This window comes from Hyaena hyaena, unplaced genomic scaffold (assembly GCF_003009895.1).
Source record: "Hyaena hyaena isolate Hyena2069 unplaced genomic scaffold, ASM300989v1 scaffold_488, whole genome shotgun sequence".
Taxonomy (NCBI): domain Eukaryota; kingdom Metazoa; phylum Chordata; class Mammalia; order Carnivora; family Hyaenidae; genus Hyaena; species Hyaena hyaena.
The window spans coordinates 294,496-322,183 of NW_024081122.1; the positions used below are offsets into that span (position 1 = coordinate 294,496).

Consider the following 27,688-nt stretch of genomic DNA (forward strand, 5'->3'; position numbering starts at 1 on the left):
TGTTGGAAAAGGAATGGGGGTGGGGAGGGGTCCCTCCAGAACAGCTTTTCTGAGACTCACACGAAATCCCAGGGCATGAAGATCGTCCCCTGTATGATGGCAAACAGGCAAATGTCAGAAACATCCAAACGTTTGGCTGAACTCACATATTTTGTCTGGAGGTTCTGATGGAGCTGACACAAGGTCTTTTCCAAGGTCATTTCAGAGGCTGCCAGCACTGAGATCAGACTGTTTAAACCCTGAATTCCACACCAGTCTCCCTCCTGTTCCCGCCAAAACAGATTCTTTCTATTCCACATGGGTTGGGAGTTGTTTTCTCCTTCATGAATGACCCTTAGTTTGCTGAGGGATTGTGTAGCTTGAGGGGAGGTCCGGTGTAGAGCTGAGGAATATGGCTGTGTTTATGAAGACCATGGGCACTTGAGCAGCAGATGAGGGGTGGGAGGGAGGAAGGGTGGCTTCACCTTGGCTCAGCTACATGTCCTCAGAAGCTAAGAAGTCACCGAGCAATTTTTAGGTTGTTGAAATTTATCTCTCTCATGAGTCTGTCCCCAAAGCTCAAAGCTTGCAACATCTTATTTCCTGTTTTGGGATTTCCTGAAATTGAAGCTGAGACATTGGCCTCTGTAAAGAAACCCATAGCAAGCCGTTTCTCTGGAACAATGACTCTGTGCATCAGCCTCAACGTACAACTTGAACTTACCAACCTACTGCCATTTTCACATCTCCTCAGAAAGTGCATTTGTCTCTTCTCCTTCATCACCCATATCTCTCTGTCCCTTGTGATTGCCACCCTCTCCAACATTTTACCTCTTGTTTAAAAATGTATTTTGAGAGAGAGAAAGAGAGCAAGCAAGGGACAGGCAGAGAGAGAGGAAGAGAGAGAGAGAATGCCAAGCAGGCTTCTCACTATCAGCTCAGAGCCTAATGCAGGGCTCAAACTCATGAACTGTGAGATCAAGACTTGAGCCGAAATCAAGAGTCAGACACTTAACTGAGCCACCCAGGCACCCTTAAAAGCCTCTTATTATAAAGTTTATTTGGGGTGTTGCTTCTTCACAAGACAGGTGACTGTACGAATTTTGGGAAGCTACGTTATCCTCTATAGCTGCAAAACAAATGGAGGAAACTGTGAATAAGCATCAAATTAGAAAAAATCCCACACTTGATGAATAGGCAGGGTGGGGTGGGGTAGGCATAATAGACAGGACATAAAAAATGACACCATATATTCTTTTCTTTGAACGTCAAGTCTGGTTTTCCATAACTGTGATCATGGTTATGGCATCACTTCCAAAATCCCAACATCATTCAATTCTGGGTTCTTGTTGTTTATACAAATACATCACCTTTACTTCACAGTCCTTCCTGAGCTTTGATCTGTCAGCTCTCACAATGGGGAAGTGGAAGTACCTGTGTATACAGAATTACAAAGCTCCCTGCAAACAAATCTGGTGAGATGCCAACCAAACCTAGGCCTTCCCAAAGATGGGAGTATCCTTTAAGGCTAACACAACTGCCATGGGCTTTCCCAAGCGTTTAATACATTCAAACCAAATATTTATTTTTATCTATCTATCTATCTATCTATCTATCTATCTATCTATCTATCTTTTTAAAGAGGGTGTGAGTGGGAAAGAAGGGGCAGAGGGAGAGAGAGAGAATTTCAAGGGGGCTCCACACTCAGAGCAGAGCCCACTATGGGGCTCAATCCCATGACCCTGGGGTCACACCCTGAGCCAAAATCAAGAGTTAGACACTCACCCAACTGAGCCACAGGCGCCCCAAACCAAATTATTTATAATTCCAATATCACATGAAAGTTTCTGAAGAAGAAATAGATTGACTTCTAAGCATGGACACAGGCTCCATTTCATTAGTAAAGAATTTCATAGTTATTAAAGGCTATAAGGTTAGAACTGGATTTTTCCATACTAGTGGGAAAGACATTTTATTTTTCCAGGGTACTGTAAAGAATCACAATGACCTATCCATCCTAGGAGAGATCCTTTGGGAGAAAATGAAGTATGGCGGAAAGAAAATGAACAAACAAAACAATCCTGGGTTTGAAATTTGGTTCTGCCATTTACCAGTTACATGGCATTGGCTAAGCTATGTATATAATGATACGTCCTGCTTCACTATCTTAGGTAATAAAAAAAAAATCACATTTTCAAAAATGTGAGCTTCTATCTTTCCTATCTCAAGAACAATTTTAGCTCCCTTTCTAATTATTCTAATAAATCAAAGAACGTTAGGGGTCTATTAGCCCCAAGAGTTGTTCTGGTTTATAATTGCCTTAAAGAGAAAAGAAATGGAAAAACTAATTTGTGCACCATGTTTCCATTCTCTACCACCATGACTGCTCATTCTACTATATTTTTCTCTTGAGAGACGATACACTTCCCAGCTCCAGCGCTCCGGTCACCGCCCCCATCGGTGCCACCGCAGCCACCACCTCTGACGCCAGAGAAGAAAAGTCTCACCAAGTACCGCTCTCCAGGGATGTCATTTTGAGCACCTTCCTGCAGGAGCGTGGCCCAGGACTTCTGAACCTTCCTGGCATGACCCATCTCATGGACTACTATGACCCTGGGCCCTCTGCTAACAGCAACAATCCCAATGATGTGACCGCTCGCTGGCCTTCATCGGGGACAAGATGGAAGTGAGGTGGATGCTGTCACACATTGGCGAGCTGCCCGGGGGCAGCCATGTACAGCGTGGCCTTCACTTACAACCGGACACGCCTGACAGGTGTCCTTAGAAGTTTCATGGATGGGGGCGTCTGGGTGGCTTAGTCGGTTAAGCGTCCGACTTTCACTTAGGTCATGATCTTGCAGTTCGTGGGTTCGAGCCCCGCGTCGGGCTCTGTGCTGACTGCCAGCTCAGAGCCTGGAGCCTGTTTCGGAGTCTGTGTCTCCCTCTCTCTCTCTGACCCTCCCCTGCTCACGCTGTCTCTCTCTCTCTCCTAGAAATTAAAAAAAAAAAAAAAAAGTTTCATGGATGATCTCACTAATCTCAGGGAGAACTAAGGATCTGGAGTTTCCTGACCTTGTCAAGGACACGGTAAAGAAGCCTCGAGATTTCGTGACTTTGACTTACCCTCTTGCATGGGGTGATGGGCATGTCCTCTCTGGGTGCCACAGACCCCAATACTCCCTATTTTGTCTTATCATGCCTGCTTCCCCTCTCTTCTGCTTGTGCCTGGTCCCAGAGGCCTTTGGCTTTGAGACGCCTGGCTTACTGACTCCACGCTTGCATTCTCCAGCGCGTTTGCCTGCTTCCCGGCGGGTGCTCCGGCTTCTCCCTCTCGCAGGAGCGCATGCGTCGGGCAGACATGGCTGGTTCCTCCCTCACCCGCCCAGCTGGTGCCTCCTCCTCCCGCGAGCACCTCTCCTGACCACTCCTGACTCCTCCGGCCCCAGTTCCCAGCCGCAGCCTGGGTGCGCTGGCTTCTCCTCTTCTGCCCTGTTCTCGGGGCCATTGACCCACCCCACCTGTGCTCTTCCTCATCACCTTGTCCCAGACGCGTGCTTCTGTGTCCCCCACCTTCCCTGACTCGTTCTTCCCACCCCAGTCCCAGCCACGCAGGCGCATCCCTGCGTCCACAGAGCGGGCACAGAAGGCACTGCAGAACGAGCACACCTGTTCGAGGCTGGAAGTCCTCACCTCTCCCCACCCCCCACCCCGTCCCCTTGATTCCCGCAGTTGTCCCCCAACCCCGGGGGCGCTGTCCCTGCTGCGGCTGCTGCCCAGCGCGGGGGCGGGGCCGGCCTCTCCCCAGCCCCTACCCGGAGGTGGCCTCAGTTGGTTTTGTTGTCTTTTAAACTGTTTTCTTATGATCCATTTTTTTTTTTATATTTAAACTCTGAGTGCTGGGACACTACTGAGGTTTCATACTAGTTTTTGTCTTTTTCTTTTTTGTAGGAAAAATGAATGCATTCTACCTCTGGGGTCATTACTGGTTAACTGCCGGCTCCAAAGCCTCGCTGGGCCTGCTGTCCTGGCCCCACCCGCAACGTGCATGCGGTGGCCTGTCCCAAGAAGACTTCCTATCCTTGATCAGTCGTAGGCAGGCAGCGGGGAGTGCTGGCCGCACCCCAGTATCTGTGATGCCCATGCCCGTGGCAAAGAGAAAATCTGCCGGAATAGATTAGTGAGGGGTAGGAGGGCTCAATAAAATGTTGGTTTCAAGGGGCGCCTGGGTGTCTCAGTCGGTTAAGCGTCCGACTTCAGCTCAGGTCATGATCTCACGGTTCGTGGGTTCGATCCCTGCGTCCGGCTTTGTCCTGACAGCCAGCTCAGAGCCTGGATCCTGTTTCAGACTCTGTGTCTCCCCCCCTCTCTGACCCTCCCCTGCTCACGCTGTCTCTCTCTCTCTCTCTGAAATAAATAAAAAATATTTAAAAATTTTTATAATAAATAAATAATAAATAAATAAAATGTTGGTTTCAAAGAAAAAAACCTTGTTAGTTTTCTTTTCTTTCCCCTCCTCCACTTCCTCCTCCTCTTCATTCTCTCAATCTAAGATATTTATCATACACACACACACACACACACACACACACACACCTCACTACAAAAATAACTAACCATCCTCTAGACCTGGGTGTTAAGCCTGAGTGATTGCCCCCAGATTCCCTTTTCTCATATAGTGAATCTCTACTTGGGGTGGGAAGTGTTGATGCTTCTCTGTCAGGGGCCTTAGTTAAGGTCTCTTCAGCACATCAGAGATGTTCTGATGATGTTGAACTTCAAAGGAGAAGGGGTCCATGAATCACTTACGGGATAGCATTCAGATAAATCCAGATTATGTCTACAAGACAGATGGTCTTGACTCTTCAAAAATATCAGTGTCAACAAAAGACCTAAAGCAAAGCAAAACCAAGTAAAACAAGATAACTCTGCCAAATTAAAAGACATTAAAGATATATAAAAAATAAAGGAAATATATGATTCTCAGTTGGATTGAAAAAAAAAAGAAACATCTGTAATAACTCTTCATTCATACAGTTGAAAAACTGTGATTATGGTGTGTGTATTAAATATTATTGTTATCAGTGTTTGATTTCTTGAGTGTGATCATGGGATTGTGGTTATTTAGAAGAATGGCCTTCATAGAGGATGGAGGGGAGGTGACATCTGCAGCTTTCTTTTAATTCCAGTACAGTTAACATACAGTGTTATAATTAGTTTCAGGTGCACAATACAGTGATTCAACAATTCCATACATTACAAGTGCACTCTTTAATCCCCATCACCTATTTTACCCCTGTCCTCCCCCACTTCTATAACCATCAATTTGTTCTCAGTAGTTAAGTCTGTTTCTTGGCTTGTCTCTCTCTTTTTCCTTTGCTCATTTGCTTTGTTTCTTAAATTCCACATAAGAATGAAATCATATGGTACTTGTCTTTCTCTGACTCATTTCACTCTCTAGCTCCATTAACGTCATTGTATAGGGCAATATTTCAGTTTTTATGGCTGAATAATATTCCATTGTGTACACAAACCACTTCTTCTTTATCCACTCATCTATTGATGGACACAGGCTGCTTCCATAATATGACTATTGTAAATAATGCTGCTATAAACGTAGGGGTACATGTAACCCTCTGAATTAGTGTTTTTGTATTTGGGGGTAAATACCCTGTAGAGTAATTACTGGGTTGTAGGGTACTTCTTTTTTTAAAACTTTTAAAGAAAACTCCATACTGTTTTCCACAGTGGCTGCCTCAGGTTGCATTCCTACCAATTGGGCAAGAAGTTTCCTTTTTCTCCACATCCTTGCCAACACCTGCTGTTTCCTGTATTTTGATTTTAGCCATTCAGACAGGGTGAGGCGATCTCTCATTGTACTTTTGATTCACATTTCCCTGATGGCGAGTGGTGCTAAGCATCTTTTCATGTGTCTGTTGGCCATCTGGAAGTCTTCTTGGAAGAAATGTCTGTTCATGTTTTCTGCCCATTTTTTAAAAAGTTTTTATTTATTTATTTTGAGAGAGAGAGAGAAAGAACAAGCTGGGGAGGGGCAGAGAGAGGAGACAGAGGATCAGAAGAGGACTATGTACTGACAGCAGAGAGCCTGACATGGGTTTTGAACTCATGAGCTGTGAGATCATGACCTGGATACTTAGCCCTGAGCCACCCAGGCTCCCCTCTTCTGCCCATTTTTTAATTGGATTATTTGTTTTCAGGGTGTTGAGTTTTGCAAGTTCTTTACATATTTTGTTGATTGTTTCCTTAGCTGTGCAAAAGCACTGTATTTTGATATAGTCCCTATAGTTTATTTTTGCTTTGATTTCCCCATGCTTCAGGAGACTTAAAATGTTACAATGGCCTATGTCAGAGACATTACTGACTATGCTCTTTTTAAGAATTTTTATGGTTTCTTATGTTTGCACGTATAGGAGGATTAGGAGGAACTTAACAGAGGACCATGGGGAAGAAGAAGGGGGGAAATCGTGGGGGAGAGGGAGGGAGGCAAACCATGAGAGACCCTTGAATGCTGAGAACAAACTGAGGACTGATGGGTGGGGGGGGGGGGGGGGGAGATGGGCATGGAGGAGGGCACTTGTGGGGAGGGGCACTGGGTGTTATATTGAAACCAACCTGACAATAAACTATTTGTAAAAAAAAAAAAAAAAAAAAATTTATGGTTTCAGGTCTCACATTTACATCTTGAATCCATTTTGAATTTACTTTTATGTATGGTGTAAGGAAGTAGCCCAGTTTCATTCTTTTGCATGTAGCTGTCTAATTATCCCAACACCTATTATTGAAGAGATTGCCTTTTTCCTATTGGATATTCTTCCCTGTTTTGTCAAAGATCAACTGGCCATATATTTGTGGGTTTATTTCTGGGGATTCTGTTCTGTTCCATTAATTTATGTGTCTATTTTTGTGCCAGTACCATACTGTTTTGTGCCTATAGCACACTGCTTTGATCACTACAGCTTTGTAATATAACCTGAAGTCTGGAATTGTGATGCTTTCCAGCTTTGTTTTTCTTTTTCACAGTTGCTTTGTCTATATTGGCTATTTGAGGTCTTTTGTGATTTCATATAAACTTTACAATTTTTAGTGCTAGCTCTGTGAAAAATGCTATTGATGTTTTGATAAGGATTGCATTAAATCTGTAGATTGCTTTGGGTAGTATAGATATTTTTACAACATTTGTTCCTCCAATCCATAAGCATGATATATCTTTTCATTTATGTCATCTTCAATTTCTTTCACTTATGCTTTGTAGTTTTCAGAGAACACATCTTTCATCTCTTTGGTTATAAGCTGCCTTCCTAGGTATCTTACAATTTTTGGTGCAATTGTAAATGGGGTTTTCTTAATTTCTCTTTCTGCTGCTTCATTATTAGTGTACAGAAATGCAACAAATTTCTGCACATTGATTTTGCATCCTGTGACTTCATTAAATTCATTTATCAGTTCTAGTAGTTTTTTATTGGTGGAGTCATTAGGGTTTCTCTATGTACAGTATCACATCAACTGCAAATAGTGAAAGTTTTACTTTTTCCTTACCAACTTGGATGTCTTTTATTTCACAACTTACTTTTAAATGGCAAAATAAATAAATAAGTACAAAAATCTAAATGTGGCAAAATGTTACGAACTGATGAATCTAACCGAAGAAACATCGAGTGTGAATTATGTTATTCTTACCACTTGTCTGCAGTTCTAACTTTGTCAAAATAAGATGCGTGGGGAAGCAGGGTCTGTAAGCTGGGGAGAATAGGTGCTTTCAGTCAGTGCTTTCCCAGAGTCCACAACACCTTTTCTACTCAAATTTCCACTTCTTCCCTTATAGTTGGTTTTCGATTTTTCCATACTAAGGTGTTTGAAAGAACTACCTTTCCTAAGCACAAAAAAATGCCTTCTTTCCTCCAGAACAAAGGGGACCCAGTCACTGACCTTGCCACAGGTCAACCAATTGATAGAAAGGTTCTTGCTGGAGTACAGATCCCTCTACCCAGGAGATGTAGAGACCTCTAACACTAAAAAAGCTATTGGCAAAGCTCAAATAATGGCGTCTGTCACTTCAAACATGTTGAAAATGTCGCCCCAGGATAATTAAACAGAGTTTTATTGTGTTCTTTTTTAATTAAAAAAACTTTTTTAAGTGTATTTATTTATTTTGAGAGAGAGAGAGCCACCAGGGGAGGGGCAGAGAGAGAGTGAAGGAGAGAATCTGTGCTGTCAGCACAGAGCCAGATGCGAGGCTTAAACTCATGAACCATGAGGTCGTGACTTGAGCTGAAACCAAACCAAGAGTCCTACGCTTAACCAACTGAGCCAACCAATTGCCCCAACTGTGTTTTGCATTATAAAAGCAGGGGAGAAAACTATCTACCTCAAATGGCTATTGTAACAACTAAGTGCCATTACATAGTATGGCATCCAGTATATATTAATAAATTCTATAAACCTTTTCCTCATGTGATCACCCCATGCTCAGAGACTGTTCTGGAACACAGTGGTGCCGAAATGCCCCGTGGCCGTCTACATTCCCTATGGTAAGGATGGCCATGAGTCCTAGTTTATGTCTATTGTCCTGGCTTAATTAATGGCTCCCCCTTTCACTCAAGAGTGTACCAGTTTGGAAAAAAATCCTAAGGCCATCAACCTATGGTCACAGTCTTTCGGGAAAATACATCCTGCTAAAAGGCACAGGGGGCGGCATCATCTTTCTGAATAAACATTACCAAAATGTATTTTTAGTGGCATCTCCAGAGCTACAGCAAAAATCAACAAACAAACAAGTAAGGAAGGAACATCACAGGTTTCCCTTTCATTGTTCTGTCCCATCACCTGCACGCTGACTGCATACAGAGGCTGGGATATTAGATCATGAAAACAGGAAATAGAAGACATCTGTGATTGTACTTCACTACTTAAAGATGCTCATTCAAGTGACCTGTGTTCTCTCAGACTAGCAGATAATATTATTTCAGTGCTGAAATGAGTCTTCTTATTAATGGTGTGTGAACTATACACACGATGACTGAATACAGCTTGGAAGAGAAAGCTTTTTCAGGCACTCTGACAAGGCAAATGCTGACTGGCCCAGCTTCTATACTCACAGTGAACAGATGCAGTTTCGGCAGAGCAGACCTGCTTGCCCAGTGGGGCCACCATCTTTATTGCCAATCCCCAAGTCAGAGTTCTTATTCTTGCCAGAAATCACCCAGTGTTGACAGAGGAAATGTGTCCTCTTCTGGGAAACAGGAATAAAACAATGGAGTAAACAGTGAAAAGAATAGAGGCAGGATTTGCTTCTAGACTTACCAACTCACTTCAAATTTGAATGCTTAGTAGTTTTTTTTTAATTAAAAAATATTTATTTATTTATTTTGAGAGAGAGAATGGGGGAGGAACAGAGGGTGAAGGAGAGAGAGAGAGAGAGAGAGAGAGAGAATCCCAAGCAGGCTTCGTGCTCGTTGTGGAGCCCAACACAGGGCTCGATCTCATGAACCATGAGATCATGACCTGAACTGAAATCAAGAGTCAGACGCTCAACCGACTGAGCCCCACTCCCAGGTGCCCCTGAACCCTTAGTAGTTTTAACGCGTCTTGTCAATATAGCATGTTTAATACAGTCTATCAGTATAACCCATTTAGATTCACATCTCATGTTTCAAACGCGGTGATAAGGAGTCAGGAGGTAAATTTCATCCCATGGGGCTCTAATAAAATAAATCTTCCAGGCAGTGATTTATATTTTGCTAAAGCATCTCCATTCGCATTCCTCTAAACAAATCAGAATGTCAGCTCTACGGCTGTCAGGGGCTTGGTGAGTTCCATTCGCTGCTGTATCCCACAGCCCAGAATAATTCCTGGAACGTAGTAAGAGCTCAAAAAAAAATGTATTCTATACATTAATGAATTCCAGGCAGCCTGACATTGAGTCACCCAAATAATGATAATTTTGATCTATCTTTAAAATATTTTTCCTTTTCTTTAATACATTTTTCTTGTTTCCCACTTAAAAGACAAAGGCTTCTTCTCCCTCAGTGAAACCCCTCATACTTTTTATCTTACCCCAAATTTTTCTTTTTTTTAAGTTTATTTATTTTGAGGGTGACAAAGCACAAGCAGAAGAGAGGCAAAGAGATGGAGGGAGGGAGGAAGGGAGAGAGAGAGAGAGAGTGAGAGAGAGAGAGAATCCCAAGGAGGATGTGTGCTGTCAGCACAGCACCTGATGCAGGGATCGATCTCACAAACTATGGGATCATGATCTGAGCCTAAATCAAGAGTCGGACACTTAGCCAACTGAGCCACCCAGGCACCCCATTTACCCCAATTTTCAAGTAAGTAAGCAGTAATTTTAAAAATCTCCCACCAGGGGCGCCTGGGTGGCTTAGTCGGTTAAGCGTCCGACTTTCGCTTAGGTCATGATCTCGCGGTTGGTGGGTTCGAGCCCCGCGTCGGGCTCTGTGCTGACTGCCAGCTCAGAGCCTGGAGCCTGTTTCAGTCTGTGACTCCCTGTGTCTCTGACCCTCCCCTGCTCGCACTGTCTCTCTCTCTCTCTCCTAGAAATAAATAAAACATTAAAAAAAAAAATCTCCCACCAGAAGTTCCGTTTTCACTTACAGAAGTCTTAAACTAAAAAAAAATAATAATTTTTAAAAAATGGTTCTCTCTCCAGTACTTAATATCATCTTTTCCTCTTAGTATTATAACAACAAACTAATAAACTAACACTCTTACACGTCATCATCTCTGTTTTCATTCAGTGTCAAAAACAGCATTTGTTAGTATCACCACCAATCACATCAGGAAGGTCTCGAAGTATCAGGTAGTTGTCGAGCTCAAAGTGGTGGAAATTAGTTTTCTAAAAATCCTTTCACTTGAATGCTGAAGTCTTATCATGGGCAACAACATCTATCAGTTTTCGTAAAGTGACAGGCTCGCTTTGTGTTCATGAAGATGATGGACAGAATCCCAAGCCTGGATAGCCAGCCGCAGGTTGTCAGAAGTTCTTTTGAGTAAAAATGATATTACATGAAAAAGCTGCTAAATCGGCTGGCACCTCAAACAATCACACGAGTGCTTTTCCTTGTGATTCCCACTGTGCTTTGAGAGGTAGAAGTGATTTATGGATACCTCCCCAATTTGTCATACCGAATATTAAAAAAAAGACATGTACTCAAAGATCAAGGTTTAATAAAATTAATCATTTTTATTGCTTCATCAATGACATTCTTTTTTTTTTTAATGTTTTTTATTTATTTCTAGGAGAGAGAGAGAGAGACAGCGTGAGCAGGGGAGGGTCAGAGACAGAGGGAGTCACAGACTGAAACAGGCTCCAGGCTCTGAGCTGGCAGTCAGCACAGAGCCCGACGTGGGGCTCGAACCCACGAACTGCGAGATCATGACCTATGCGAAAGTCGGACGCTTAACTGACTAAGCCACCCAGGCGCCACTATCAACGACATTCTTAAATAAAACTGTCTTTTTCTGTGAGTGTGACTCACCAGATACGTGCCCATAGTCATGGTGATCTGTGTACAAGAAGCAACTTAAATTAGGCTGATTTCAAAGGCTCCTGGGATAAGATAATGCCCCTGTCTGGAAACCATTAATATCACCCCCTTCCTACACTGATGGTGTCTATGTCCCTTCAATTAACTGAATCCGTTTTTTGAAAATTAGGGAATGTGTGATAGTAAAATTCCAAGTATCCATAACGGCCTATTCTGGTGAACTAGGTTGGAAGATATGGCCGTGGTTTGCACGAGAAATAAAATAGGGAATAAAGTTTTGACCTAATGCTCAAAACACCCCTTGGAGGCATTTAGCAGCATTTAGTTCTTTTTTATTTTATTTTTTTTATTTTAGGGAAAGAAAGAGAGTAAGCAGGGGAAAGGGACAGAGGAAGAGAGAGAGAATCTCAAGCAGGCTTCATCCTCAGCGCAGAGCCCGGCTGCGGGACACCACCATGGGATCAAGACCTGAGTTGAAATCGAGTCAGCTGAGCCACCCAGGCACCCTAGGCGGTGCCCACTCCTGACTCATTTTGGAAGCTTCAGAGACAACAGCCGACCTTCTCATGTCAGTGGTTCTAAGGGGACACAAAGGTGGAAGGGTAGTTATCTGGGAAGAAGCCTCAGGAAGGTGAAAGGAGGTCCCTGTTGATCATGGCTGGTCACAGCCCTTAGGGATACAGCCACGTCTCCAACTGACCACAGGCTTGGCTGTTAAGCCCAATGAGTTGAGATGACAAAAAGCATGGAGTCACTTCTGCTCCTCTCCACACCTCAGCCTCTTGCCCATCTCCTTAATAATCCCCATCACCAATATCAGCAGGGTCATTAATTTAATGGGTTAGACCCAAGTGCTCCATGGGCCATATTTTATTAGTGAGAGAGTTTCCTATGACTTAACAGGGAGCCCCCGTGCATTGCACTCATATTCTTGCTTCAGTAATATACAAGAGCAAAACAGGGCTGGTCTCTCAGGAGAAGTTCTGAGCAGATTGTTCGTCTTTTCTTGTTTTTTTTTATTTGTTTGTTTGTTTGTTTGTTTTTTGATTTTCAGTTAATAAGTAAGTAGAGCCAGAACTTCCAGACCTGGTCACCTTCTCTCCTATCTTGGTATAGGCACATTGGGCAGGCTCCCCTCAAGATGGAGAACTACAAAATTGAAAGGCTTTTGCCAGACGTCATTGCACTGGGTTTGAATATATTTTTTTAATATTTGTTTATTTTTGAGAGAGACAGAGACAGAGAGAGAGAGAGAGGTAGCATGAGCAAGGGACAGAGAGGGGGACAGAGGATCTGAAGCAGGCTCTGTACTGACAGCAGAGAGCCCGATGCAGGGCTCGAAGTGACGAACCCATGAGGTCAAGACCTGAGCCAAAGTTAGACACTCAACCGACTGAGCCATTGAGGCACCCCTGCACTGGGTTTAGTGGGGTTTGCATAGCTACCATAAAGAAGTTATTTGATTCCCATTATGCTATTAGGAGCTTTGTGTAAAACTCCATCCAAAACCCCACGGAGGGGAGAGCCAGTACAATTTGAGCATTCCTTGGTCCCTACCCATCCCCCTTCACACCGCTCTCCCAGGTCTAATTTACATCTGCTAAGGTGCCGATCACAAGCCTATCTCCTAACAATCAGTGTGTATCAAATAACTAAATGAAGAACAGAAGGGTACCATTGCTGGCATTATCATTAGCCATTCCTTCGTTCTGCACAAATCTCAGTCAAGGTCTTCACAAAGGCTGATGGCCACGAACAGGTGTAACAATGACAGTGAGCGTCTGTGCAGCGAAGATGAATAATGGCTCACTTACTCTTCCCAACAACCTCACAGAGAGGTGGGCATATAATAAGCTTTTCCCAGTGAGCAAACTGAAGCTGAGAGGGGCCAAAGAACTTGGCCAAGGTAATACAGACGGTGTAGTGGCGAGTGTGGACTAAAACCCAGTCTTCTTATTCTAGTGTCACAGCTCATAATTCTATAATCCCAAATTTCTTTGGCATTTCTTATTTCTGAAATCAGAGGAAATAAGATATATGTTGATATGAGAATTATGCAGGAAAGGCAGTGTCACGAATGACAATAACAAAAATGAAAACAAAAAAGAGGAAATTCCCTAAAGAAGGGTAAGAAAGTTCTTCATAGAAGAATGCAGGATTGCAAAGCTACTTGAAACATAAACTAACCACCATTATTCTCAGCCTGTGAACTTCTACATCCTACACATTGAAGATTCCAAGAAAGACATATGTCATTCACACAGAACTGTACCCGTGTTGCCTTCGATAATCAACATCATTCACTGACAAGTAACTCTACACTGGATGCCCCTAATGCCTTGTCATCGTTAGCAGGAATTATGAGTGACACTAAAGACTTTTTTATTTTTATTTTTTTTTAATGTTTTATTTATTTTTGAGAGAGAGATAGAGACAGCATGAGCAGGGGAGGGTCAGAGAGAGAGGGAAACACAGAATCTGAAACAGGCTCCAGGCTCTGAGCAAGCTGTCAGCACAGAGCCCGACGCGGGGCTCGAACCCATGAACTGTGAGATCATGACCTGAGCCGACGTCGGACGCTTAACCAACTGAGCCACCCAGGCGTCCCTAAAGACTTTTTTAGATGCACAGTAATCCACTGGGCATTTCAAGTTCAGGCCTGCATCGTGCTTGGATTCATACAGTTTCCGGAGATACGGGGTCATTCTCTTATGTGTAGTATACGATGTATGACTCCGAAGGAATGATGCTCATTTTTGCTTATGTCTCTTCCTTCTGAGTAGCGCACAGAACACTGTGTGCATTCAATCTGTTACTGATTGTGATAATAATCTCAACTGATATTCAGTCACCAGAATCTAGCCCTTAATAGTAACAAATAAGCCAGTCAGCCTTTGGGGTTTTGAAATTTTATATTTGTTACATGATCAAAGGTCAAAGTTACCTCACTTTCACATGAAGGTTGTGAAGACTACTGACTAGCATTCGTGAGCATCCTCTTCAACATTTCCGAAAAGGTTTCTATCCACCTTGTCATATCACTTTGAAAAAGTCTTTGAGAACAAACGAAGCGAAAGGTATCGATGCATTGAACACGATGCTGCACTGCACAGAGTCCTTCCCAGCCATGAGTGGGTCCTCAAAGCAGCCCTATGGGATAGGACTCTTTCTTAAATCATAGTTCAAAATGGAGACACTGAGGTAAAGAGAAAGGTGTGGTCTGATGAATCAACAGATACAATGTTACAGAGGGGGCATGCATGGACCTCAAAAATGCACAGCTCCCCATCTGCAGATAAGAATCCTGCTACAGTGGGGACACGCCTTCACTCCATGACAGCAATGACCCCAGACGAGAGCATCATCATGTTAATAATGAAAATCCCATTACACAAGACATATACACAAAACAACAACAACAATGATAATAAAGTCTCAAATCTATGGGTATTCAAAGAGTCCCAAAGAACTCCTAGTTTGTTTTCTTTAAAACACACCTCATTTTCAATCCCTGGAATTCTCTCCCCTCTGACCTCTTCCTCCACAAAATGTTTATCCATGTTAAATGGTCAGTTATTCATTTCACTAAATTTGTTAAGGGCTACGTATTTCAGAAAAGTTTCAGGAATCTTGATGAAGAACCAAGATATAACAAAACCACACGCAACATGAGCTTTAAAACATACGTGCAGCATATAAACACCGGGTATTAGTTTAAGGCTTTTATGGAGAACTGAAGCTATCTGGTAATAACTCCCCAGAGGCACCAATCACATCCTGGGCTTTTTTTTATGAGTACAACAACAACAACAACAGCAAAACTCATTTAATATAGAATTTAAAATCTGGTCCTTTAACAAACAATCGTCCCTTCCAAGGCTTTCCCTTTGGATATTATCAGAAAAAAATGGCATCGGGGCGCCTGGGTGGCTTAGTCGGTTAAGCGTCCGACTTTCGCTTAGGTCATGATCTCGCGGTTCATGGGTTCAAGCCCCACGTCGGGCTCTGTGCTGACTGCCAGCTCAGAACCTGGAGCCTATTTCAGTCTGTGACTCCCTCTCTCTCTGACCCTCCCCTGTTCACGCTGTCTCTTTCTCTCTCTCTCTCTCTCTCTCTCCTAGAAATAAATAAAACATAAAAAAAAATTAAAAAAAAAAAAAGAAAAAAATGGCATCGATAAACTATTTTTTCTCCCTCACCACTACCCAAAAAGGACACTTCTTCCTCCAAAGAAGAGCGTTCTTCCCTTGAAAACCATGCAGAGGCTCTAAATGATTTGTTACTGCTCGGTAAAAACAACTTCAAATGTAAACTTCTTCGTTTTGATAAACAAAGAACGTGACACGGAAAAGAACTTCAGTGACTGGCCCAATCGCTTCTTTTTAGGAACAAAAACTAAGGCCCAGGGAGGGTAAGAGCTTTGTACAGAATCACATTCAGCTAATGGCAAGGCTAGGCTTGAGAAGGACCCAGTCATAGACACCTTCCCCCAGCCAGCGATGTGACCTTTCTTAGAATGTACTGGTTCGGGCCTCGCTTAGAGCACTGCATAAGGAAGAGACTGTTCACAGCTGGCATGTAAAGGCACTGGCTTCGGATAAAGGGGTAGCTGGTATCACGGGAGCCACCCTAAGTTTTGCCCGTATACCACACTGGGGACATGAGTATCGGGGACTCTCACTGTCCTCTGTAGCTTACGTCTTTCCACAATAAAGAGCACCAAAGCCATAACATGTTGGGCGGAAAGGGGCTTTAGTATTCTCTAAAAGCCTCCTCACCCTCACATGGGAAGACAATGCGAGCCAGTGTTCTCTCCTCGTCTTTCATGGAACTCTCTAGTAGAAGATGCCTCCAGGACAGCCAAGCCTTCTCCAGGACAGGATCAGAAATGACAGGGAACACTCACAAACCAGTGAGGCTGCCCACCATTATATCATCCTAAGAAAAAACAAGTCACCTTCAACACAACTGGGGTTCCTGGGGACATTCACTTCCACTCTCGCACTGATGGAAACAAACAGGGTGTCAGGCCCAGGTCCTATGATTATTATGCTGCTCTGCAGGGTAAGAGACGATTGAGAATGTCTCCCTGTTCAAAACACACAGGGAGAAGGCATGCCTTCAGAAGACATTCCACTTTGGGAGGAAAGCGGGGAAGGATGCAGGGCAAGGTGAAAAGAAGCAAAGAGAGGTATGAGAGTCACGAGAAGGCAGACGTGCATACGTTCTTCTGACTTGAAGAGTGAACGGCAGATAAAATCTACACAGCTTTTATTACTCGCTCACATCCCCAGAAACCAACAGATGGAATCTCTCATTGCCAAGTTCTAGTGCGTTTGTTCATGCTTAGCATCGGGACACCGGGCTTGCCAAATACTAATAAGCTGCAGACAGTGAGGTGAGTATCAAGAATCCACAGCTCCACCCTCTGCCTCCCTTGTGGTGAGGAAAGCACTCTCTCCCCACTAGCTCAGTGTCCACAGAAGGAGGCAGGTACATCAGCCACGGAAACTGAAGGCGACCAGTGTCCGTAAGAAGTATTTACTGTTTTAGTATAAAAAATATAGAGGTGACCTCTAAGGGTAATTCATATTGATTATCTGAGAGGGCTCATTCTGAGTACTCCAGCAATTAATCCTCAGCCTGAAGGATGGTCTACAAGGCAGCAACTGTATACGTGTATTAAGGCAACCTCGAAAATAAACCTCCAGAGGGCCCCGCTAGTCTCTATCGTTCTGATACTTGTAGAAATTAGTCCTTGAATACTAGGGCCCAGAAGTCTTGAGCTGAAAAATTTTTATTCCTATCAACCAGCCACCTTAGTGCCTGGGCTTCTTTCATGGACTGTTGAAAGCTCGGTATCCACATCTTCCTCAAGGAGCTCCAACGTGGAGCCAGAGGTGAGAAAGCAAACACCGTGGGCTCCGGGCAGCTCAGGTGGGTAACTTCCGCCTTCCAGCTTTTGGGTGGTAAGCCCTGCATTGGGAGAAAGGAGAAAAGAAGTAAAATTACATATAAGGGAGCACAAGTCCCCTGTCCCTGCCTCACAGTCACAGCACCCAACACGTACTTTTCCTTTGAAAGCAAGTATCTTCACTCCACGGTGAAACGAATAGTCTCGTGCCAAATATTTTTATGAGATTTCAGAACACAGAAAAGGAGGGAGAGACTCTACAACCTCCCTGAAAGGACACGTCTAATTCTGAGGATCAGAAGTGAGGATGGTTTTAGATTTCTTCACAGGGACACTGGAAGTTAAAAAGCAATGGTGGGACTAACTGATGAATGTTACCATTAGGGTGTAAACCTTTAGGGAAGAAAGGGAATACTTGCATAGCCTCAAAATATCTCCCCCTAGGGGTACCTGGGTGGCTCAGTCGGTTAAGCGTCCAACTTCGGCTCAGGTTATGATCTCACGGTTTGTGGGTTCGAGCCCCGCGTTGGGCTCTGTGCTGACAGCCAGCTCAGAGACTGGAGCTTGTTTCAGATTCTGTGTCTCCCTCTCTCTCTGACCCTCCCCTGTTCATGCTGTCTCTCTCTCTCTCAGAAATAAAACATGAAAAAAAAATAATTTAAAAAAATCCCCACCTAAAGGTTTATTCATTATTGTGGTGGTTTTAACAACTGTCCACAAACTGTGTGATATTCCTCTCTCAAGGAGGTGAAGCTTAATTCACCTCCCTTCGAGCATGGCCTGAACTTAGCAACTCGCTTAATAGAAAGGGAAAACTAGTAACCTCACAGAGGAAGCCACCTTAAACCAGTGATCACCTTAAACCAAGCAATCAAAGTTAACGTCACCAGTAATAGGTCACGTTGATGCCATGCAGCCCCTGATAAGATGTGATGAGAAAGGCCCTTTCACCACTGCTATATTATTCCCCCAAATCCATAGTCCAAGGTTTAGCAGGAGAAAACATCAGACAAACCCATGGAGGGACGGTCTACCAAAACATTGACCAGTACTCTTTAAAAGCATCAAAGTTATCAAAGTTATTAAAAATGAGGAAACTGAATGACTGTCCCAATTTGGAGGAGACTAAGGGGACACGAGCGCTCAGTTCAATCTGGTACCCTGGATTTGATCCGGAAACAAAGGATGTTGGTGGGAAAACGGGTGAAGGGGAGCCTTCACCTGCAGGGGAGTTAGCAGTGTGCACACGGACCGTGTCCTGAAGTGCAATGTTAACAAGAGGAGAGGCCGGGTGAAAGGTGTTCAGGGACTGTATACCGTCTCTGTAATTCTCTTGTCAATTTAAAATCATTTCAAAATTAAGGTGTTTTTTTTTTTAAAGGCGATGCAAAATGCCTTCCAAATTCTAAGAAAAACTGATAGTTTCCACTCAGCTGAACTAGTGCTTACACGTTAGAGTAGAATGAAGACATTTCAGACATCCTCACATACTCCTTCTCGAGAAGCTATCCAAAGGTAGGATCAATCAAAAGCAAAAACACAGAAAAAGGGAGGAAAGCATGCAAAAAATAGAGGTGTCAACACAATAGAAAAAAAAGATAGGAAAGGAAAATCTTCAAATGCCAGGCAAGGGAGTCTTCAGGCTCCCCTTTTTCAAACATCAAAAAATTAGTGTAGAAGCATGTTATTTAGAAACCTTGGGTAAATATCAAAATAATGAGCTAAGTGTGGTGGTAAGAGATTGCTACCGAGGAGGGAGAAAAGGGGAATGTTAAAGACTGCTCTTTTTTTAAAAATGTTTATTTCTGAGAGAGACAATGTCAGAGGGGGAGATACAGAGAGAGAGAGGGAGACACAGAATCTGAAGCAGGCCCCAGGCTCTGAGCTGTCAGCACAGAGCCTGACACAACACTTGAACCCAGGGACTGTAAGATCATGACCTGAGCCGAAATCAGATGCTCAACCGACTGAGCCACCCAGGAGCCCCATACTATTTTTTTTTTTTAACGAACTTTATAAAAGTATTTAATATTTTGAGTTATGTGCATGTGTATCTTTTTCTAAAAAAATTTAATGTGAAAATAATAGGGTTTATAATGTGTTGTATTTGTTTTTTTTGTTTGTTTGTTTGTTTTTAATGTTTTATTTACTTCTAGGAGAGAGACAGCATGAGTAGGGGAGGGTCAGAGAGAGAGGGAGTCACAGACTCTGAAACAGGCTCCAGGCTCTGAGCTGGCAGTCAGCACAGAGCCCGATGCGGGGCTCGAACCCACGAACCGTGAGATCATGACCTAAGCGAAAGTCAGACGCCTAACCAACTAAGCCACCCAGGCGCCCCTATAATGTGTTGTATTTGTAATCATTAGAATTTTCATCCATCACAAATTTACAAAGCAGAGTAGAAAAACCAATTTGGAAATATAACAATTTGGGTGCCTACCTACGGTTGAATCAATGTATTCTCTTTGTTAAACCTCCCACAGGAAGCACAGTGGAAGATACTAGGGTGTAGCCAGGAAAAGAGATGACCTAGAATGCATATAAAGATTTCTTCAAGCATCTGAAGGAACTCTAAGTTGAAGAATGAATTAACATGTTTGGAAGAGAGTAAAGGCTACACCTCTCTGCTCTTGGGGACCACTGATAAATGAACATGGAGTTTGGCCTCCAAGGGCCTGAAACTAGGGCAGGATTTCTTTACCAAGACAACACTGAGCACAGAGAACCAGAACACAGATCCAAACAGCGAACCATTAGGAAATGCTAAGACTTAAAATCGGGAAAGTATAAACAGCAATACAATTTTTTTCCAGAAAACTAGAGGTGGGCTCAAAATTGGGGTTACTTTAGAGAGAGATTATGGTTGGGTAGAGATTGTATTTGGAGCAAGAGCAGAACAGAATGAAGAAAGGATGCAAAGTGATGATCGCAAAAACAACTTTTGAGAGGTCACTGCTCATATTTATTGACTAATATGTAGAGATGCAAGGCTATATCCCATTGAACTAAAGAGTCAGAAGCAGGTAGCTCAGAATGGACTATAGAAGGGAAAGTCTAGGTTCAAAATAAAAAACAATATAACTGTCAAATTAACAAAAGATAAAATGGGCTACCCTAAAAAATAATGCAATTGCCAGCACTGGAAATGTTCCAGGATGATCAGCAGATGACTTGTTCGTGATATTAGAATCACTAGTTGGCTGGTAGCCATACTGACCACATGCCATTGGATGGCCTTCCCAATCCTGACCTTACATAACTGTTTATATGAGAAAGCCAGTACTAATATCTGTTTATGGACACTCAAGAGTCCATTCAACAGCATAGGATAAAGTTCCATTGGAGGTGATATCACAAAGAAAATAATCTTATGAAATGGACTCTTAACTCTAGTGTTCTTGTAGAAATATTTCACAGTATGACCTGAAGGAAGTGTTTCTGATGAAACAGTCATGACATTTTAGAAGTAACTAAGTTTCAGCATCCCAAATTGCCTTTCCAGCTGGGGTCCAGGGCAGAAGAACAAGCTGTTTCTAAAGCATGATTAACAAACAGTTTGCTTCCAAAGAGAACATGGCTCCTATTCTCACAACAAGGACAATGTGAGGTAATCTATAAATTCATAACTTTTCTTGAGGCCATCAGGGAACTGAAATCATACAGCAACCAGGTAAACAGAATTCCAGAGGGACAGGCCACTCTAGGGAGAGATGGATACACGATCTGTTTAACCTTTGACAGAACACAGGAGAAAGAGGTGGTCATCATACAAATAGGTAATAAGAAATCAGTTAACATTTTTTTAAATGTTAATTTATTTATTTGGAGAGAGAGAGAATCCCAAACAGGCTCTGTGCTGACAGGCATGCAGGGCTCGATCTCACCATCCGTGAGATCATGACCTGAGCCAAAATTAAGAGTTGGACACTTAACCAACTGAGCCACCTAGGTGCCCCAAGTTAAATTTTTTAACAAATTCTTAAAGGTGAAGTATGGGCTATCATGCCAGTTTGGATTACTTAGGAGCCCCAGACACAAAAGAAGAGTTCAAATCCACTCAAAAGCTCTTTCCCATGGACCTCCATCAGATGCCCAGGAGGGAGATTGGCAGCAGGGCAAAAAATTGAAAATATTTTAAACTGAATTAACGTTAACATGGTAACCTAAATCTGTAGGAGGTAGCTCAAGTAATGGTTAGAGGAAATTTTATAGCATTAAATATATATATTATGAAAGCATAAAGGTTTAAAATCAATGACCCAAGTTTCTACCTTAAATCTGAAAATGAGCAAATTAAGTCCAAATTAAGAAAAATTAACTTAACCAAAGACCATGGGGGAAGGAAAAGGGAAACAAATAATTACAAACAGAAAGGGAGGCAAACCATAAGAGACTCTTAAATACAGAGAACAAACTGAAGGTTGATGGTGGGGGTGGGGGAGAGGGGAAAATGGGTGATGGGCATTGAGGAGGGCACTTGTTGGGATGAGCACTGGGTGTTGTATATAAATGATGGACCACAGGAATCTACCCCCAAAACCAAAAGCACACTGCATGTTAACCAGCTTGACAATAAACTATATTTAAAAAAAGAAAGAAAAGAAAATAAAGAAAAATTAAAACAGAAATCATTAAGGTATAAAACAGAAGAAAAAATAATAAGATCAAAAGCTAATTATTTGAATAGATCAATGAAATGGATGAATCTCTATTTAGATTAACCATGAAAAAAAGACATAAATTAATATCATACATGACAGAGGTTACATACATTTGGTACTGATGTTAAAAGAATAAAGGCATGTCAATTTGACAACTTGGAGAAAATGTTTAAAAATCCCTCAGAAGACACAATCTACCAAAGCTCACTCACAAAGAGATGAAGAACAAGAACAGCTTTCTATCTATTAAAAAAATTCAATTGACACTTAAAAACCTTCCCACAAAGAAAAACTTTGATGGCTTACTGGTAAATTCAACAAACAGTTAAGGAAAAAATAATGCTAAATCTCCACAAACTCAGGAAACACAAGCAGAGGGAACAATTGAGCTGCATTACCACATATGAAAACTAGCCAAGACAATGGAAGGAAAACATGGCCCAGTATACCTCATGAACACAGATGCAACATTTCCTAACAACAAATTCAGCAATTCGAATCCAACAATAAATAAGAAGGACAATATATTTATAACCAAGTGAAGTTACTCTCAGGAAAGCAAGGTCACTTAACCTTCAAAAATCATCTCTGTAATTCACCATTAAATAAACTACAAAAGAAAAACCATAGGATTTCTATACCTCAATGGATATAGAAAGTCATTTGACAAATTCTGGATCCATTCAAGGTAAAAAAAATTCTCATCAAAGTAAGAATAGAAGGACACTTTCTGAACTTGCGAAAGGGCATCAACCAAAAATCCTACAACTAATACATAAACAATGATGAAAAACAATTCCCTCTGTGATGGGGAACTAGGTGAAGACACAGGATCCCAACGGTACTCTTCAAAGTTATCATGAAGGTCTTCATACAGTAAAGGAGAAAAAGAGAAGACATTAAAAGCAAATAGATTGAAGGTGGTGGGGATAAAACTGTCTTCTTTTATAAATAACATGATCATTTATGTAGAAAAATCCTAAGAAATCTTTAAAAAAGATACCATAACTAATTGGTGTAATTAACAAGACTGCAGTTAATTCAACTGCAGCCAACATACAAAATCAATTTTATTTCTATATACTAGCAACAAACGATCAAAAACTATAGTTAAAAAAAATACCACTTACTATGTTATCAAAAAATGTGAATTATTTAGTGATAAATTTGACCAAAGAGTTATAAAAAACCTGTACACAAGAAACTATAAAACAATCTAGAGAAATTAAGAAGACCTAAATGGACAGATATATCATTCTTATGGATTGTCTCAATTTTCTTGTCAATTGATACTTACACTGAACACAATATAAAGAAATGCTAGCAAGCATTCACATATAAATTGGCAAACTGACTCTAAAATTTATATGTTAAAGCAAAAGACCTAAAATGATGAAAATAATTTTGAAAAAGAACAAGGTTGGAAAATTGACACTATCTCATTTTAACACTTATTATGACTTTAACACTTAAATACAGACATATTGATCAGTCCAGAAATTAATCCATATATATAAGGCCAATTGAGTTTAGAAAAAAAAAAGTAATTCAATCATGAAAAAATAATCTTTCCAATAATGGTATTGATCCTATTATATCTAAATAAACAAACCCCAACTCTTACACCATGCCACATTACAGAAATTAAGTCTAAGTGGAAAACAGACCTAAGTGTAAAAGCTAAAACTACAACATTTCTAAAATAAAATAGAAGCACATGTTAGTGACCGTGGGTTACACAAATATTTTTATACAGGACACATAACTTGCAAATATTAAGAAAAAAATGATGTGCTGGACTTCATCAAAATTAAAAACTTTTACACCTTAAAAGCTACTGTTGTGAAAATGGAAAAACAACCCAAAGACTGGAAGAAAACATTTGTTATTTGCTCAAAATACATGAAGAATTCTTACAACTAAAGAATAACAAGACAACTCAATCTTTTTTTAAATGAGCAAAGATTTGAAGAGACCTGTCACTGGAGATATTGATGGCAAATAAACCACTAAAAGATAACTCAAAATCATTAATTACTAGAGAAATGTAAATTAAGTCACAGTGAGATACCATTATGCACCTAGCACAATGGCAAAAACTAAGACTGACCACACCGACTGTTAATGAATGGAACTCCCATGCAATGCTGGTGGGGACGTAAGACAGAGTAACTTTGGAAAACAGTCTCGTAATTTCTCAAAATGTTAAACATACGTCTACCATATAACTTAGCTATTCTTCTCCTAGGTATTTATAGAAGAGAAATGAAAACGTACATCCACGCAAAGACTTGTACATGAATGTTCATGGCACCTTTATTTGTAACAGCCAGAAACTGAAAACAATTCAAATGTCCATCAACAGCTGAATGGATAAGGCCATGTTGGCATGTGTGAACTTCAACAATAAAGAGAAAGGAACTGTTGACACGCACAGTGTTGTGGATGGGTGTCAACGTTATCATGTGGATTGAAAGAAGCCAGACGCCAAAGAGAATCACTACAGGATTCCATCTACATGAAATTCTAGAAACGTGCCTTAGCTTCTTTGTCAGAAGTGACAAAAAGCCGATGTGTAGCTGCCCGAGAAAGAAGGTGGAGAGGGGATGGATTAAAGAGGGGCATGACGAAACTCTTGGGGAGGGCAGAAATGTTTGTCATCTTGATTGGGGTAGATGGTTTCACAGATACAGGTCATAACTAACCAAACCACGCATTTTAAATATGTGCAGTTTATTGTGTATCAATTATACCTCAAGGCTAATTTTTTAAAAGCTTATCCCAATCCTGTGAAGTTAAATCTCTGATGATTATATGTTGTCTCCCCTATTACAGCCTTTTTGAGGACAGGATGGTATATCAGTAAATGTTCTTTAACTGCCTAAAATGAATTTGATACTGAAAGGCTTTCCCCTACATAAATAAAGCATACACCATAGAGAACAAGCCTCCTCAGATTCAACAGGTGTGGTGGACAGACTCCAGATGGCCCCCATGATTTCTGCCTCCTGGTATTCATGCCCTTGTATCCCTTTCCTCTTGAGTGTGCAAGGTATCTTCACTTGCTTCTAACCTATAACATAGGGCAAAGGTAAAAGAATGTATGTGATTACACGTACATCATTACACATAGGCTGGTGGCAGTGCTGGTCTTGCTGAACTCTCTCACTCCCTTGCTGGCTTTGAGGAGGTAAGCGGCCATGCTGGGAAAGCCCTCAGGACAAGGAATGGGAGTGGCCTCTGAAAGCAGAGGGCAGCCTCCAGCCTCTTTGGAACAAGAGGACTTGAAGCCCTCAGTGATACAGCCTCAAGGAACTGAATCTGCCAATGAGCATGTGAGTTTAGAAGCAGACCTGTCCCCAGTTGAGCCTCCGGGTAAACACCCAGCCCTGACTGATACTTTGATTGCAGGCTTCCGGGGGCCCCACCTCAGCCATGAGCTAACGTACAAGAAACTGTGAGATGATACATATGCGTGGCTTTAAGCCACTAAATCTGTGACATTAATGTTTACACAGCAATAGATGATTCACTACGTCTGTGTGGAGGGAGAGCAGAGAAGCAGCGTAGAGGAAGGGGAAATGCATTTGATATTCTTATAATATCTTCTCCATCCAAATACAATGATTAAATTATTCCCAGCCACAAGATGAAAAATAATCGGAGTTAGAGGAAATCAAATTATTTCTTTTAGCTTTTCTTTGGCTGCAAGAGAAATAGTGAAGAAACTTATATATAAGTAGCTTACTTGAAGGCGTGGCATGTGTAGGCTGTAACAAATTTTGTAAAACAAATGAATAAATGCCAGTATAAAGAACTGGTCTAATACCCTTTTAATTTACTTTCACAGTACATTTTGTTCTGCTTTTCAATAATGAGCACATTAGCATTTGAGAATTGTAGCACGTCCATTGAAATGCAAGCAAAGCCTTTTAATCATCCTCGCTGACCACTTCTCGGGGAGGGATCAGAGCAACTCCAGAGGACACCCAATGCCAGAGGACACCCTACACCATCTGCTTTTCTTCAAAGACTCCGAAGAGAAGGACATGCAATTACATCACCTTCAGGCACTCTGAAATGACACCGTTTAGCTGTTTCTTTTGGAAACGCAGGCATATATGCATTCTCCTGTAACTTTTACAAAGCTATCTACCAACGTCATTATACGTTCTCTTCCAGTCCCCAGGAATCATTCCAAAAGGCCGTCTGTGAGGTGCAGACAGTTAGGGTTTGTGTAGTTCTTTGCTTTTCTGTGACTGTCATGGCCATGCCTGGCAAAGACCTTGGTAGACAGCCCCGGGCAAATCATCACCCTCAGAAGTCTTGTTTTCTGCTTTAATTGACATTCAGAATAAATAATTAGGATACCATGGGCAATTAACGTGGTCTCTACTTTTTCATGTTTTTTGCAGTGTGTGGATTTTGGTTTTTGCTGTAACGTGGCCCAGTAAATTAGGTCAAAGAGGAAGTTGTTTCCAGTCAGGATGCATTCTCTGAGAAGGCCGATGTCATAGTTAGTGTTTATACAGCAACCATGATGCTTGGCTTAAAATAAATGATTTTATGAGTAAATCTTTGTTATATAAAACTAGATAAAATAATTTAAATTTTGATACTTATTAAAATGAGGAAAATAATCATTCAAGTATTGTAAATTTGTCTAAACATGTACATATTTAGCATATGAAAGCCTAATCTATACAATACACAAAAATAATTCAATGAACTATTTAGGTTTATGTCTGACCTGAAATTAATACACTGGCCAAAATAAACACTTCAATATGTAACAAAAATTGTTTACCTCCAGAGAACTTAGATAAAACGTTATGTGTATATGGGAGTTGGGCAAGGGAATGATGGGAGATGGCCAAGTAGTATATGTGGGCCATTTCATTTCTTTCTTCTTTTTTTTTTAAATTTTTTAAAATATTTATTTATTTCTGAGAGAGAGAGGGAGACAGAGTGTGAGCAGGGGAGGGGCAGAGAGAGAGAGAGGGAGACAAAGAACCTGAAGCAGGCTCCAGGCTCTGAGCTGTCAGCACAGAGCCTGTGAGATCATGACCTGAGCCAAACTTGTATGCTTAACTGACTGAGCCACATAGGCACCCCTCTTTTTTAATTTCAAAGGTAAATTAACCTAATCTTTCTTTTTATGTCAATAAACTACCTTCTAACAAATTTAGTTATATACAAAGTAGGACCATTCCCAGTATAAATAAATAAAGTAAGCAAATGTTAAGAGCATCGAGAAATCTCAAGATGTTACTAAGAAATTTCTTTATAATAGTTTCAGAAAAAGAAATAGTTTAAGGATTATCCATCATTATTTGAATATTTTCTCATTTAATAAGCATAAGCCAGAAAGAGAGAGAGAGAGAGAAATGTTAGACTGCACATGTGAAATGAAAATAAATTTCCAAGAGTAGCCTGTGAGGCAAGCATGCAAGAGGTCTGGCAGAAACCAGAACACTGATAGAAAAGTTAAAGAACTGACAATGTGGATGAGATTTAGAACTTTCCAGCTTTGTATTTTTTTCTTCCCTCTCCTGCAGCCTGCTTCTATCACTGCCCAGCACCTGCAGCATAGTGTCCTCCGGAAGAAACAATAAGGG

The 27,688-nt window shown here is 41.5% G+C and overlaps 1 protein-coding gene across 1 annotated transcript in view; it reads right to left on the reverse strand.

Annotated features, from left to right (window-relative positions):
- Nucleotides 1-16,749: 16,749 nt before the first annotated feature.
- The window catches only part of FUT10 (fucosyltransferase 10), an 83,647-nt gene continuing 72,708 nt past the window's right edge, over nucleotides 16,750-27,688 (reverse strand). The window contains exon 5 of the mRNA XM_039254425.1: nucleotides 16,750-17,471. Coding sequence (XP_039110356.1) covers nucleotides 17,247-17,471 — 225 coding nt within the window. The 3' untranslated portion in view covers nucleotides 16,750-17,246. The remainder of the gene's footprint in view (nucleotides 17,472-27,688) is intronic.